We start from the raw sequence: 14,638 nt of genomic DNA, 5'->3' as shown, positions 1-14,638 counted from the left end.
CGGGGCTGGCAACCGCGGCGGCAGGAGTCCGGCCGGGGCCTCGGGCCACAGACCTGGCGCGGGCGGCGGCCGGAGGGAGTCCCAGAAGGAACGCAAGAGCCTCCCGGCCCCTGGCGCTCAGCAGCAGGACAGCCCCGGGGGCGGCCCGCTGCCACCCGGTACGCGCGCCCTGCCCGGCACCTGGGCACCCCTGGGTAGGCGCAGTGGGCAGCTGGGAAAGGAGAATGGGGTCACGGAGGTCACCCCTCCTTGGCCGCCCCTCGACCCCCTACTGCGATTGGGGTCAGAGGGTCCTGATCCAGAAAGGGAACGCGCTCCTGGGAAGGCTTGGGTTGAGGGGTCCTTGTGGCGGAGGAAGGTAGGAAAAGAGAACGGGAAGGGGGTGTCACGCCCCTTCTAGCCATTTCCAGTCCCTTGTTGGAGGTGGGAGGCGGCGTGCTGTCTTGGAGCAGGGGTCTCAGAATCCCAGAACTGAGCCATTACAAGTTGGGCAAAGTTGAGGGATACTGCTGGGGTGTTTGTGTCGGGATAACTGGGGTCGCTACCCTCGGGCGCTCAAATCTAGAGCTAGCAGGGACAGTCTCCATCCTCCAGCCCAACTTCTACAAGATTCGGATAGGGAGGTCAAAAGAGAAGCGTGGTGGGCAGGAGGGAGAGTGAGGAAGGAGGGCGCACACGGCCGCTGGGGGTGGTGGCCAGAGCCCAGGGTGTGTGAAGAATCGCGGGGGTGAGGGACTCGGGCTTCTGTGATGGAGCGAAGGCCTGGGTGACCGCGGGGGCGGGCTGTGACGTCAGGGGCGAGCCGAATGCTGCGGGGGCGGACGCGGGGTCCCCGGCCCCTGCCCGGCTCGGTGCTTTCACCCCATCCCCGTACGCTCCATCCCCTTACTGTAGCTTCCAGCAGTCAGCCGGCGTTATTTTTCAATACTGCATGTCGTGTCATTGGACACGTTGGAATGTGTAACTTGGCATTAATTCAGGCTGTTTTAAGAAAAGCATTTTTAATCTTTAATCCTTTTAAACAAGAATATTCAAAGTTCCCCCACACCCTGTTTAGCCAGGCACCACTGTCTGCATCAGGGTACCTAAGAGTCGTTCATCACCTGAACTGCATCAGTAAGACTCCACCTGTGTTTCCTGTTTTCCTAAAATAAAGCCGTGATCCTAAGGTTTGCTTAAAAGCAGTGTTAGAATTAAGATGTGTCGTTCGACCTCTTGAGCCAGTGTTTGGCAGTGTATTCAGCTGGGCTTTGCTGGCTTGTTCCTTTCCTGATTATACTTGTGCATCCCAGCTGGGAGATGACAACTCCTGATTTAAGTGATGGGTCTTTAACTCTCGCAGCTAGGTAATATTTACTTTACTTTTGTCTGTGAAAACTTCAGCAATATCACCTGACAGTCAGAAAATCAACTCACTATAATAAGAATATTGAAAATTATTTTAAATGCTTTTGGATATCTCAAGACACCATGCTAGTAGGCTAGTGCATTTGAGCCTATTTAAACAGTGAATGAGACTTGAAATATATTGTACATTTTGTGTTCTGATTTTTCTCATAAATCTATTTTGATATAGTAATGAAAGAATTAAAGAAGGCTAAGCTTTTTTCTCCCTTTGCTTTTCAACAGATGGAAATAATATATTTTGTTCTTTAAAGTAGTGTGAGACTTCAGTAATGCTGTTACTATATTACTTTTTAGCCTTTTTAATATTAAAATCATGCATTTTTGTCTTATGAGATTTATAAAATTTTTATAAATTTTGAACAATTCCGAAATGTATGAGGTAAAGCAAAAATCTCCTATTTTTATTATGAGTTAGCACCTTGGACTTATGTACATACAGAGCTATTTCTTTTTTTCTAAATTTAAATTATATATAAACTGAGTTGCAGCCTGCTTCCATCACCTAGCATTGTAATCTAGTGGGTTTATAACTTTTTTTGTTAACTGCTCATGATCCAGATGATCTGACTTTTGAAATCTATATTAAAGATTCTTAATTTTATAGTTAGGATGGACATTTTGTCATCCTGGTTCTTTTTCAAGTAAATGTCATTTCAGGAGCAAACAGCTTATTAATTTCCATTTATGTAGTTACCCTGCTAAATTTATAGAAAGTTACTCTCTCAAGGTTTGTAGCCCTAATTAATATACACTGTACCTTTCTAACATTCAAAATTTTTAATTTAGTTAGAATGTTATAAATGAGCGCTCAGTGTAGAAAAGAATCAAAGTCAAAACATGTTTGACATATAATGGAAGCATTTTTTGATGTGGATGTGGAAATCATAAGGTTTTCCCATGGAAACAGGTTTTTAGTGCCCTTCAGTATTTAATAATATATATATATAGACCCTTGGGTGAGCCTTGTTTTATAAACTCATTCCTGAAATTTACAGAGGCTGTTTCAGCTTTGCTTTTTCCTAGCCTTTTAGAACTATTGTCTTTGAGTCAAAGCTCAACTTTGTTTTGTAGGAAGTCTTACTGTAAATTTTATTGTATTCTGTCCCTTCATATGGGCTTGGGTTTAGATCAGTGATCAGAGAGCATGTGCCAGCCTTTTATTGGAAAAGGCTAGAGAAATTTCAGTGTTTGCATTATCCACTTGGAGCTGCTGACCCAGCACAGAAAACAAACAAGGTTCCATTGCAATCTTGATCGCTTAGCACTAAATTGTAGGGGGGGAAACTAGACCCCTTTTATCTTTGGGTTTGGGAGAGACAAATGTTTGCAGTGTATTAATAATTATTCCAATAAATATCCAGTTATATTTAATGTTTTTGTTCAAAAAATTTTTTTTAGTGTTTATTTATTTTTGAGCATGAGCAGGAGAGGGGCAGAGAGAGAAAGGGAGACCGAGAATCTGAAGCAGGCTCCAGGCTCTGAGCTGTCAGCACAGAGCCCGATTTAGGGCTCAAACTCACAAACCACAAGATATGACCTGAACGGAGTTGGACACTTAACTGACCGAGCCACCCAGGTGCCCCATTTAATGTTTTTTTAATGTTTATTTGCTTTATGAGAGAGAGCACACGTGTGCATGCACGTGAGCAGGAAAAGGGCAGAGAGACAGGGAGAGAGAATCCTGAGCAGGTTCCCTGCTCTCAGTGCAGAGCCCCAAGCAGGACTTGATCTCATGAACCATGAGATAATGACCTAAGCCAAAATCAAGAGTTGGACACTTAATCAACTGAACCACCCAGGCACTCCTATTTAGTTTTATTAAATTTTATTTTTTAAGAAGCACAGAGCCTGATGTGGGGCTTGAACCCACAAACCATGAGATCATGATCCAAGCCGAAGTTGGACACTTAACTGACTGAGCCACCCAGGTGCCCCAGGTTTAAAAAAAAAAAAAAAGGTTAGAAAGAGGAAATTTGAAGTTGTATTAAAATGACGTATTTGCATTGAAGGAAAAGTATTGGTACTATTGACATATAGCTGATTGCTGTTATGTCTTACTCTTACAGTTTTCAACTTGTTAGGTAATAAACTTCAAAGCAACATTTTCTACCTAACATTTCAAATGTGATCTCTGTCAGTTATATACCTGCCCTCATTTGGCACTGCATACTCCCAGGACACGTGTGTCCCTCTGTTTTGTTTCTGCAAGAGAAACAGTGATCTCTTATGAGAAAGCTGACCTCTTTCCCATTTCCCAAACATGGTACAAAATCAGATTGTGACATCAGTACAGGATACAAATTGGATTTAAGCATTTCTAGGTTATAGGACATTAACGTAAGATTGAACTTAGATTTAATGTGGAACTTTTCACATTAAAAAAATACTTTATGTTACCACAAGTAATAAATTACACAATTTTATGTTAGTGGTGTCACAAACTTGACTTTTGCTTTAAAATGGGATCAGTAAGATACTGGAACTGTGTTACCATGTACACGTGCCCAGTAAAAAGTTCAGATAGAGCTATTCAGTAGGAAGACAGAAAAATATGTGTAAATATATATTCCTTAAGAGTCTTATATGGGGCGCCTGGGTGGCTCAAGTCAGGTGAATCTCCAACTTTGGCTCAGGTCATGATCTCACATTTGTGGGTTTGAGCCCCGTGTCGGGCTCTGTGCTGACAGCTCAGAGCCTGGAGCCTGCTTCAGATTCTGTGTCTCCCTCTCTCTCTGCCCCTCCCCCTCTCATGCTCGCTCGCTCTCTCTCTCTCTCTCTCTCTCTCTCTCTCTGTATCAAAAATAAATAAAGCATTAAAAAAAAGAGTCATATGTATCTGTCTAAGAGAGGAATCCAGGACTTTAAAAATTACTCTTTAATTCAAATACATTTAATATTTTGATGGCTCAGTTGGTTAAGCATCCAACTTTGGCTCAGATCGTGATCTCATGGTTCGTGAGTTCAAGCCCTGCATCAAATCAGGCTCTCTGCTGTCAGCACAAAGCCTGCTTTAGATCCTCTGTTTCCCACCCCCCATCTCCCTGCCCCTTCCCTGCTTTGTGCTCTTTCTCTGTCTCTCAAAAATAAACATTAAAAAATATTTTGATAGCCAGACAACCAATGTGAAGGATATAAATTATACCAAGGAAAATCAAAGCTACTGTAATAAAAATGGTACATCATGTTTGAGATGGAGACCTTTTAAGTGTCTTTTTTTTAAGGGGTGCCTGGGTGGATCAGTCGGTTAAGTGTCCGGCTTCAGCTCAGGTCATGATCTCACGGTTTGTGGGTTCGAGCACCGTGTTGGGCTCTGTGCTGACAGCTAGCTCAGAGCCTAGAGCTTGCTTCGGATTCTGTATCTCCCTTTCTCTCTGACCCTTCCCTGCTCGTGCTGTCTCTGTCTCTCAAAAAAAGCCAAACAAACATATAAATGTCTTTTTTTTTTAAAGAAAAATAAATTGCATTTTTAGAAGATGATTTAAGAAGTGACAAAATTCCTTACAACATACTTACCAAGTGTTAGCTGCCTTCAGACATACACTCTTCTTAAAATTTTTAAAGCGTCAAAACTAGAGAGAAGTAAAGTGAGGAAGAGGCCATAGTGGCCCTGACTGAGTGCTGGCCTTTCTGTGAACAAGAAATGCCACCTTCCAGTGCTGACTGTCCCTTGTATGAGTTGGTAGATAGCAGTTTGGCCTCCTATTGAAAGGTCTGATCATAAATGTGTAAATCCCATCAAAGATCAGGAGAGCAGGAAAATCTGTTTTCAAATAAAAAAAGATAATAGCAGTACAGAACTGTATTTAGAACCGAAAATCTTAGTAGCCAATGATAAACCATAGTTTATCTGAAAGTACAATCTGAAATACAGGGTATTTATCTTTTAATATTCTGTTTTTAATATTCATATTTTAATAAAGCTGCTGTTGACAACTTTAATTTAGCAAATGTGTATATCCATAGCTGTCATAGTCATTGTGAAATACCTGTAATTATAGGTTAGTTGGTGTGGTTTATCTTATCTTTTCTAGGACAGAAGGGAAAGGAAACATAGGTATCTTAAAAGTTTTAGTTGCTCAAGTTAACATTAAACTGTTGACGATTTCAACCCATGCAGTTGAAAATCCACATATAACTTTGGACTTCCCCAAAACTTAACTACTAATAGCTTACTGTTGACTGGAAGCCTTACCAGTAATCGTCGATTAACATTTATTTTGTATATGTAGTGTATATTCTTAGAGCAGATAAGCTAGAGAAGAGAAAATGCTACTAAAATAATAAGGAAGAGAAAATAACATTTACACTACTGTACTGCATCTAAAAAAAATCTGTAAGAGGACCCATACACTTCAAACTTGTGTTGTTCAGGGGTCAATGGTAGTTGACTGTGGGCCGTGATGATATCCACAACTTTTTTCTTCTCTGAATGTTTCCAAACTTTCTGTATTTTCCTATGACACTGACTTCTAGAAAAGTGGAATTTAAAACTCCCTGTAAATGTGCTCTCATGGACCTGGTGTCCCAACTGTCTCTTCTGATTTGGCAGGTCAGAAGCGAGCTCCCAGAAGAGGGGAGCAGCAGGGATGGAATGACACTCGGGGGACAGAGGTGACACTTGACAGAGCAGAACGGAGATCCTACAGGGAATATCGACCATACGAGACGGAGAGACAGGCAGACTTTACATCGGAGAAGTTCACAGATGAAAAGTATGTACTGCAGACCTTGGTCAAGAGGGTGGGGGGAACTGGGAGGGTTTTACTAGAACTGCTAGCCTTTGCAACCTTGGCAGTCACTTTAGGTGACTCATGAAGGATCTTCCATTTATCTCATAGGTGACCTTAGGTCTTGGTTCAAGAAATGATTGTAAGGTGAAAAACAAATTATTTATTAGTAACTAGGCAAAGCACTCTTGTAAAAAAAAAAAAAACTACACAGGAGTCTGTTAAACTGGTGAACTTTTCTTTTGCAGTTGAAGCTAGGGATACAATTATGGTTTTGGTTTAACATTATAATTTGGACTACTAATAAATTTAAACAAGTTCCTAGCCCCATGGTTAGGTCACTTGGCTATCATGATGACATTTTAAGAAAAGCTGATACAGTGTATAAATCCAATTCCTGGTTCCCATACCTTCCTCTGACCCGGAAGGTGGTCTCGGGCTGGTGCAGCCTGACACCACTCCTGAGTGCTACGGCACTGTACCCACATAGTGATTCTTTGTGTCTTATGCTTGGCCCTAATGTGACCGATTCTTAGTGCCTGAAGTTTTTGTGTAATTACTCAACCTTCATAGCATTGAGTTTAGATTAAACTGAAACAACTAGTGAGTCACGTTTAAAGGAAAATAGGTTTAAAAAAAAAGGTTAAAGGAGACTAGAATATTTTGATACTTAATCGTCAACAGTTTAATGTCAAGGGAGCTGTTATTCCCAAAGTATTCCAACTTCTTGACTACTAATTCCATTTAGGATCCTGGCTACAAGTTTTAACCAAAGGACTTGTAAAACTATGCTCATTAACATACCACCCCTTCCCCCAAAAGACCCCCCAAAAGTCCAGTAGCTCAGTCTGAGAAGGCTGAGCAGTTGGTGACTTCCACAGGTGTACTTCCTAGAAATTACATATTGAGAACATCAAGCTAGTGTATCTGCCACCATATTGGAGGGTGAGGGTTAGAGAAAGGCTTAATTCTGCTATTTCTGGTGAGTACTTCAATTTTGCTGTGTAATGGCATAGTCTGCTTGCTTACAGAAAGACTTCTGGATCAGAGCTGCTTATTTGGGGAAGCATATGTGTAGTTTTTTTCCTCACTTCAGGGATTTATTCTGTGGAAATAGGAAATTAGAGCTCAAAAGCACAAACTCCTTTTTCCAACTTTTTTTAGTAGCAAAACTATGAGTCTTTTAAAAAGGATGCATATATTTTAACATGAAACGATGCCTATTAAGTGAAATCATACAGGAGGGTAGGGGTAGAGTGGGATATGGGATTATGGAGGGATTTTTCTTTTTTCTTTAAAAATAACTTCAGATTTATAGAAAGTTGCAAGAAGTATATACAGAATTCCCATATACCCTCATCCAGATTCCCCAACTGTTAACATTTGCTTTACCACACCCCCTCCCTCTCTCTTCCTCTCTCCTTCCCACCCCTTGTGTGCGTGGCCCTGTGCACACACACCTTTGACATTTAAGAGTAAAGTGCAGAAATATTTGTTTATCCCTAAATACTTTAAATGTATTTCCTAAAAACATGGTATAATTATCAAACTCATTAACCTTGATACATTACTGTTATCTAATTCTCGAAATTGTAATCTACAGAGTACTCAAATTTCACCATTTGTCCTAATAATGTCCTTTTAACAAAAGAAAAACAATATGTGGTTCAGGATCCAGTCCAGGAACGTACACTGTAGTTAGTCGTCTTTCATTTTGAACAGCTCCTTAGTCTTCCTTTACCTTTGACTTTGACATTTTGGAAGAAAATGGGACAATTATTTAGTAGAACAGCCCAGAACCAAGTCTGTCTGGAACGACGTCATGCACTTTGGCCAGAATACCACACAAGTGAGGCCTCGTGTCCTTATCAGCGTGTCATGTTAGGTAAATGGTGGGAAGTTTTACTTTCAAGGAAATTTGAAATAATTTTTGATAAGTCATGTGGTGTCAGAAAAGATATTTCCCACAGTTTCTTAAAAAGTACTCTTCTATTAAGAAAGATCCATAGGACAATTTGGATAATTTAGAAAATACATACAATTATAAAGAAAATTAAAACCACTTATCTTACCATCTAAGGTGATTACTTTAACACTTGGACGAATTTTTTCCTTTCTTTTTTATACATAGATAATACTTAAATATTAAAATGGTAATACCTGTATACTACATCCTTTATATTCCTTCTTTTCCATTTGATATGGTCAAAGTCTTTTCCATGTCATTAACAATGTTTGGTGAATATTTTCTTTTAAATTTTTTTGAAAGAGAAATAGAGAGCGAGCATGGACAAGTGGGGGAGGGGCAGAGGCAGTGGAAGGAAGAGAATCCTTAGCAGATTCCATGCTCAGTATAGAGCCTGACATGGGGCTCGATCATACTACTATGAGATCAAACCCTGAGCCAAAATCAAGAATTGGATGCTTAATTAACTGAGCCACCAGGTGCCCTGTCAATGTTTGGTAAACATTTTTAATGGTCTGTTATCTGTTGTGGATGTGGTGCAGTATAATAATTTTCTTAGTGTTGAACCTTCCCTAGATGGGAGTTCTAGAAATGGGAACCCCAGTTAGGGACATAAAGCAGTGGTTCTTAGTTGGGTGTCATATAAAACCTAGGACCCAGTTTGTGCTTCAGTGCAAGTTTGGATGCGTGCATGTAGAGTGAAAACAAATTTTGGAGGAAGGAGGGATCTTTTGATACGTAATGACCAATCCCTGTCTTAGTAACCTGTCGATTTACTCTGTCACTAATAATCTAGAGCATTTCTCTTAACTCCTTCTACAGAGTTGAATATCATAAACTTTGATCTTTGTTTATTTGATAGTGAAAAATTGTGTCACCGTACATTTCTATGATACCTATACATGTTTATTGGACAGAATAATTGAATCTTAATAATCTTAACAGACTGGCTAATTAGCCCTCTCAATTTATGGATGAGGAAACAAAGATCCAGAGTTTCAATGGTGGGTATTGTGGTCGCTGCTAGCTCATGTGATTTTTATTCCACTAAGGCAAAACACATCATATTTTCACTTCAAAGCAGTATCATAAGTGGTGCTGGGAGTAACTGTCCATGTGGCTCAGGTGCAGAGATCAACCGGGTCACTTCAAGGTCACTGCTTTTAATGCAGCAGGAATTTTTCTTTAGGCTCCAAATGATGAACTTAAGTGAACTAACTCTTTGAACACAGGCTATTAGGAAATTAGCCTACCTCTGTCTGGATACATTTTGACTTTCTTTGGCTCTTCTTGAAGTTTAGTGCTGGTCATTCAGAGTCAGTTCCAGTTCTGAAAAAAATCACTTACTCAGATGTTTAGGTTTTTTTCCTCCTCATATGGAAGCATTTGAGAAAATTTGGGGTAAAATATACATAACATAAACTGTATCATTTCAGGGGCGCCTGGGTGGCATTGAGCCATCATTGGTTAAGTGTCTGACTTCAGCTCAGGTCATTGTCTCATGGTTCATAGGTTCAGGCTCCACATCGGGCTCTGTGCTAACAGCTCAGAACCTGGAGCCTGCTTTGGATTCTCTCTCTCTCTCTGTCTCTCTCTCTCTCTGTCTCTCTCTCTCTCTCTCTCTCTCTCTTTCTCTCTCTTTCTTTCCCTCTCCCTCTCCTTCTCCTTCTCGCTTTCCCTCTCCCTCTCCCTCTCCCTCCCTCCCTCTCTGCTCCTGCCCCACTCTCTGTCTCTTTCTCTAAAAAATGGATAAACATTTTAAAAAATTTTGTTTAAATGTATCGTTTTAACCACTTTTAAATGCACAATAGTGTGGCGGCATGAAGTACATTCACATTGTTGTGCAACCATCCCCACCATCCATCTTCAGAACATTTTTATTTTCCCCACCTGAAACTGTGCCCATTAAACACTAACTCCCCATTCTCCTCCCCATGAACTTCATTCCCTTTATCTGTAAAACAGGTACTCATGTCTACTTAATTAGGACTGTTGTTGGGGAGTGGATTACAGAAATGTAAAGCATGATGCTTGGCTGAAATGTTATTTTCCATCCTTTTGCTTGTGAGTACATCACAAATAAAGATTCCTGAGTGGATACAGGATTTCTCAGGGCTCACTAACCTGAATAAAAAGAGAATATGTTTTATTGTTCTAACTTTTAGTATATGTGCTGCCAACACGAGCACAAAGAGGGTATATTTTATAAGCAAGAAGTAATTGAGAATATATATATTCAAAGTGTATTTGTGTGTGTGGGTGTGTGTGACAGAGAGTGTATGTGTACAAGTGAGCAGGGGAGAGGCAGAGAGAGAAAGAGAGAGAGAGAGAGAGAGAGAGAGAGAGAGAGATTGAGAATCCCAAGCAGGCTCCAGACTGTCAGCACAGAGCCCAACTTGGGGCTCAAGCTCACAAGCCTTGAGATCATGACCTGAGCTGAGATCAAGAGTCGGATGCTTCACCAACTGAGCCACCGTGGTGCTCCGAGAATATGAGGATGGGGATGTGCGTAACCGGTGGAATAAAGAAAAAAATGGTTTAGAGGTGCCTGGGTGGCTCAGTCAGTTGAGTGTTGGACTCTTGATTATGGCTCAGAACGTGATCCCACTGTTGTGGGACTGAGCTCTGCATGGGGCTCTGTGCTGAGCATGGAGCCGGCTTAGGACTCGCGCATGCACGCGTCCGCGCGCTCTCTTCTTCTTCCTGCCCCTCTCCCTGGTTCATGTTCTCTCTCTAAAATAACAGTTAAGAAAAAAAACCACTAAAAATGTTTAAGGAATTAAACCAGAACACACAGGGTTACTTTAGGGTCAGTTTCAATCACTATTATATTTAAAATTTTTTTTGTTTTTTATTTATTTTTGAGAGACAGAGAGAGACAGCACAAGCAGGGGAGGGTCAGAGACAGAGGGAGACACAGAATCTGAAACAGGTTCTAGGCTCTGAGCTAGCTGTCAGCACAGAGCCTGAAGTGGGGCTTGAACCCACGAACCCTGAGATTATAACCTGAGCCGAAGCCAGATGCTTGACTGAGCCACCCAGGTGCCCTGCTATTATATTTTAAATGCCTTTGTTGTTTTGTTGGTATCTGGTCTAGGTTTCATGTAAATTTAGACCCAATTTTGACTGTTGGCATTATTTTCCATGTATGTTTTGATGTTTCATTTCCTCTCAATATTTAGGTAAGCTTTTTTTCTCTTATGACCCTGTCCAACTTTCTTGTTAAGAACTTATTATTAATTTTTTTGTTATTGTTTTAGAATTCTGCTTTAGATATTTACTATAATGTGGAATAGATTTTGTAATAATCTCTATTTGTTTTAGTTGGGGAGGGGGGTAAGTGGGAGGTAGAATACCCAACCTGGAGAATTTATTTAGGATGATGTTTCTTATAAGAGACTGGCATAAAGTTAATGATTGGTGCTTCTGTACTTTTAAAAATCTTTTTGAGTAAGGAGAATACCCACCATCATACAGTAGCTTTTTAATGTAACAATTTCAGCCATGACTGTAGACTGGCACATACCTCTAGTTTCGGTGTTTAAGCCATTAATTTAATGCCACTAGAGTTCAGTAAGTAATTTGTTATGATTTAAAATATTTTTTAAAGCCTTGACAAATGTAATGGTGAAAAAGTTGTGGTTTTTACTCTAGTAGCTTCAAGTCTAATGGAGGAGAGGCAAGTCCTCATAAAATGTGACAGTGACCAGAGACATGGCCGGGAATGGGTGTGAGGAGGAATGGTAGTGGTCAGAACTTGGTACCAGTGGATGTGGCAGAGGAAGAAGGAAGGAGCGTAGAAGACACCTGGCTGCTGGCTTAGGTACTTTGATGCTGTGATTTGGGGACCACAGCAGAAATAAGCAATCAGTGTTGGTCATGTATCTGCCGGGCCAGGCTGTGGACAAACGGCATGTCCAGGAAGTAACTGGCTTTGTGGCCTGGAATCAGAGACCTCAGTGAGAGATGCAGGTCACATGAATGAGGGTCACGTAGCAATAGCATAGAAATGAGGACAGTGTGTGCCTGGGATGGGAAGTCAGGAATGCGGGCACACGTGAGGACGAACAGGTATCCAGAAGAAGGACGGAGGTGGCTCTATGGAAAGCACTCAGACTAGTTAAATGAAAGAGGCAAGATACAGAACGTGTCCCTCCATGTGACTCTGGAGGTGCCTACCTCTGGGAAGTGGAATTGGGGGCCTAAGGAGCAAGGGGAGTGAGTATCTTGTGAACTTTCTACCATGTTTGAGTGTGACCTATTACAAAAATCAGTGTTTAGGGACAGGCAGGGAAAGAGGAGTCCGAGGAAAATTAGTGGTCAGCAGTGTCAAATGATGAGTAGGGGTCAAATGACATAAAGACAAAAGTTGCTATTGGCTTTAACAACAAAGAGCTTCAGGTGTCCTTGGAAGTGTGTGGGGGGCGGGAGGAGAAGAATTGAGGTTGTTGCAGGTTAATATCTTTAGCCTCAAATGTCACTGACAAGTTGTGTGTTTGGGAGGGGGCATAATTTGAAGTTTACTATTTCTGTTTTACAAAATATTCCAAATTTCACTTAAATATTGAATATTAGAGTTGGAATGAACCTCCAGAGAAAGGGGTGCCCTTCCACAGGTTAGCAAGACCTGCCCAGGACCTGCTTCTCTAGTCTGACTCCCTCACCTAGCAGCTGAATGACCTTGGGCAAATTACCCACCTCCTTTGTGCCTCAGTTTCACTGTGGACAATAGTTATATACCATTCGTCTGTTTATGAAAATTATTGTATATGATGAAGTGCTCAGAACAATGCCTCAGGTAGTATTGTTCAGTGAAAGTTAATTATTCCTTTATTATTCAAGCCACTGTTCTTTCCAATATAGTATAGTCATGATGTCCTTCTAGAATTTTTTTTTCTCACAAAAGCCTTAGGCCTTCAATCCAGTTCACCACTTTTTATTATTTACACCCATCTCTTCCTAGACCCGTTGACAGGTTTGATCGAGACAGACCACTGAGAGGCCGTGGAGGCCCAAGGGGGGCCATGCGAAGCCGAGGCAGAGGCGGCCCTGGGAACAGAGCTTTTGATGGTTTTGACCAGAGAGGGAAACGAGATTTTGAGAGGTATGGTGAAATGAGAAAATGTTAAGTTCCTCTGTAACTGCTGTCTTTGCTTTATGGTCTTGGTAATACATGGTATGAATCTGTTTGTTATGTGTTAATATTAATTGAGTTTATATTAGTATGCACTTATTCCCAAGGGAGCTGATTCTGGGACAGCTTTTCTGATCAACTTTTATGATTTGGAGATCGACTGGAGACCAGCTTTTGGCTTAAGGGAACATTCTTTCTTTCTCTAGAGCAATCAGAACTGAAGACAACGTGGGTGGATGTGGAATTCGAACCTGGGGATCAGGTAAAGATACCAGGTATGGTGCAAATGTGTGCCTTTTGTGAACCTACAATTAAGTGGAAATATCCAGATCTTTATTTTCCTTCTGTGAAAATTATGTCTTCTCTGCTGGGCTTCCAGTGTCTTTATACTTGTGTGCCATTAGGTAAAGATTGATTTTAGGCTTTTGTTTAGGGAGATAGCTTTTTAAATCATGTTTGCTATGTTGCAGTTAGATTTGAAAATGGCTTTTACGGTGGTTTTAAAGTCCATTTAGTTTAGCCAAACAAATTTGTGTATTTGCTGATGCCCCAGCACATGACACTCTACATCTGCGTAGGCCTTAGTATGCATTTTACATTTTTGGCTATTCTATACTTTTATTTTTCTGTGGCCTTCCCAAGTTCATATATACATTGCATCTTGATTTTATGAAATCATTTGCAGGTTGAAGCTCAATGACAGGTTTCACCGAAGGCTCAAATCTGACATTTCTCTGAAGCTTCTTGGTGTCTCAGATATGTGCGAATTTTGCGACTTGGAAGAAATACTCAGTTCTGCTGTTTCAGTCCTTTCATGGCTTTAGGGGCAATGCCTTCCTGGTGTCTGCAAAGAATAGGCAGGAAGACTTGAGGGCGTACAAGGCAAGGGATGGATCCCTCTCAGCGCATGTTGTAGGGAAGTCTTTCCACAATCCTGAAGGCTTGAGGGAATCCAGAACATAAGCTTTGTACATAAATTTATTTTTCTCTCTTTCTTGCCTTTTTTTGTTTTTTCCTTTTTTAAAACTTTATTTTGAGAGAGAGAGAGACAGCATGAGCAGGGGAGGGGCAGAGAGAGAGGGAGAGAGAGAGAATCCACGCAGGCTCCACACCATTAGCACAGAGCCTGATACAGGGCTGGAACTCACATACCATGAGAAGATCATGACCTGAGCTGAAATCAAGAGTTGGACACTTAACTGACTGAGCCATTCCAGTGCCCCAGTAAACTTACCTGTCTGAAATTGTTGTTCTTAAAGACATACAAAAGAATATTAACTATAATATTACATGTGCTCCCATTGCACATCTATATTGTCCTTGAAAGGAAAAGAAACTTGTTGAATGTTCCTCAGTATGGGGTTTCATAATTATGAGTCTTTTAATTTTACTTTATTTTACTTC

The 14,638-nt window shown here is 40.9% G+C and overlaps 1 protein-coding gene across 1 annotated transcript in view; it reads left to right on the top strand.

Moving 5' to 3' along the window:
- The window catches only part of HABP4 (hyaluronan binding protein 4), a 113,728-nt gene that overhangs the window by 75,138 nt on the left and 23,952 nt on the right, over positions 1-14,638 (top strand). The window contains exons 3-6 of the mRNA XM_029919671.1: positions 5-158; positions 5,957-6,119; positions 13,064-13,204; positions 13,441-13,509. Of these exons, the coding sequence (XP_029775531.1) occupies positions 5-158; positions 5,957-6,119; positions 13,064-13,204; positions 13,441-13,509 (527 nt within the window). The remainder of the gene's footprint in view (positions 1-4; positions 159-5,956; positions 6,120-13,063; positions 13,205-13,440; positions 13,510-14,638) is intronic.

The sequence above is a fragment of the Suricata suricatta genome, chromosome 13, assembly GCF_006229205.1.
Source record: "Suricata suricatta isolate VVHF042 chromosome 13, meerkat_22Aug2017_6uvM2_HiC, whole genome shotgun sequence".
NCBI lineage: Eukaryota > Metazoa > Chordata > Mammalia > Carnivora > Herpestidae > Suricata > Suricata suricatta.
This window is presented reverse-complemented; position numbering and strand designations above follow the sequence as displayed.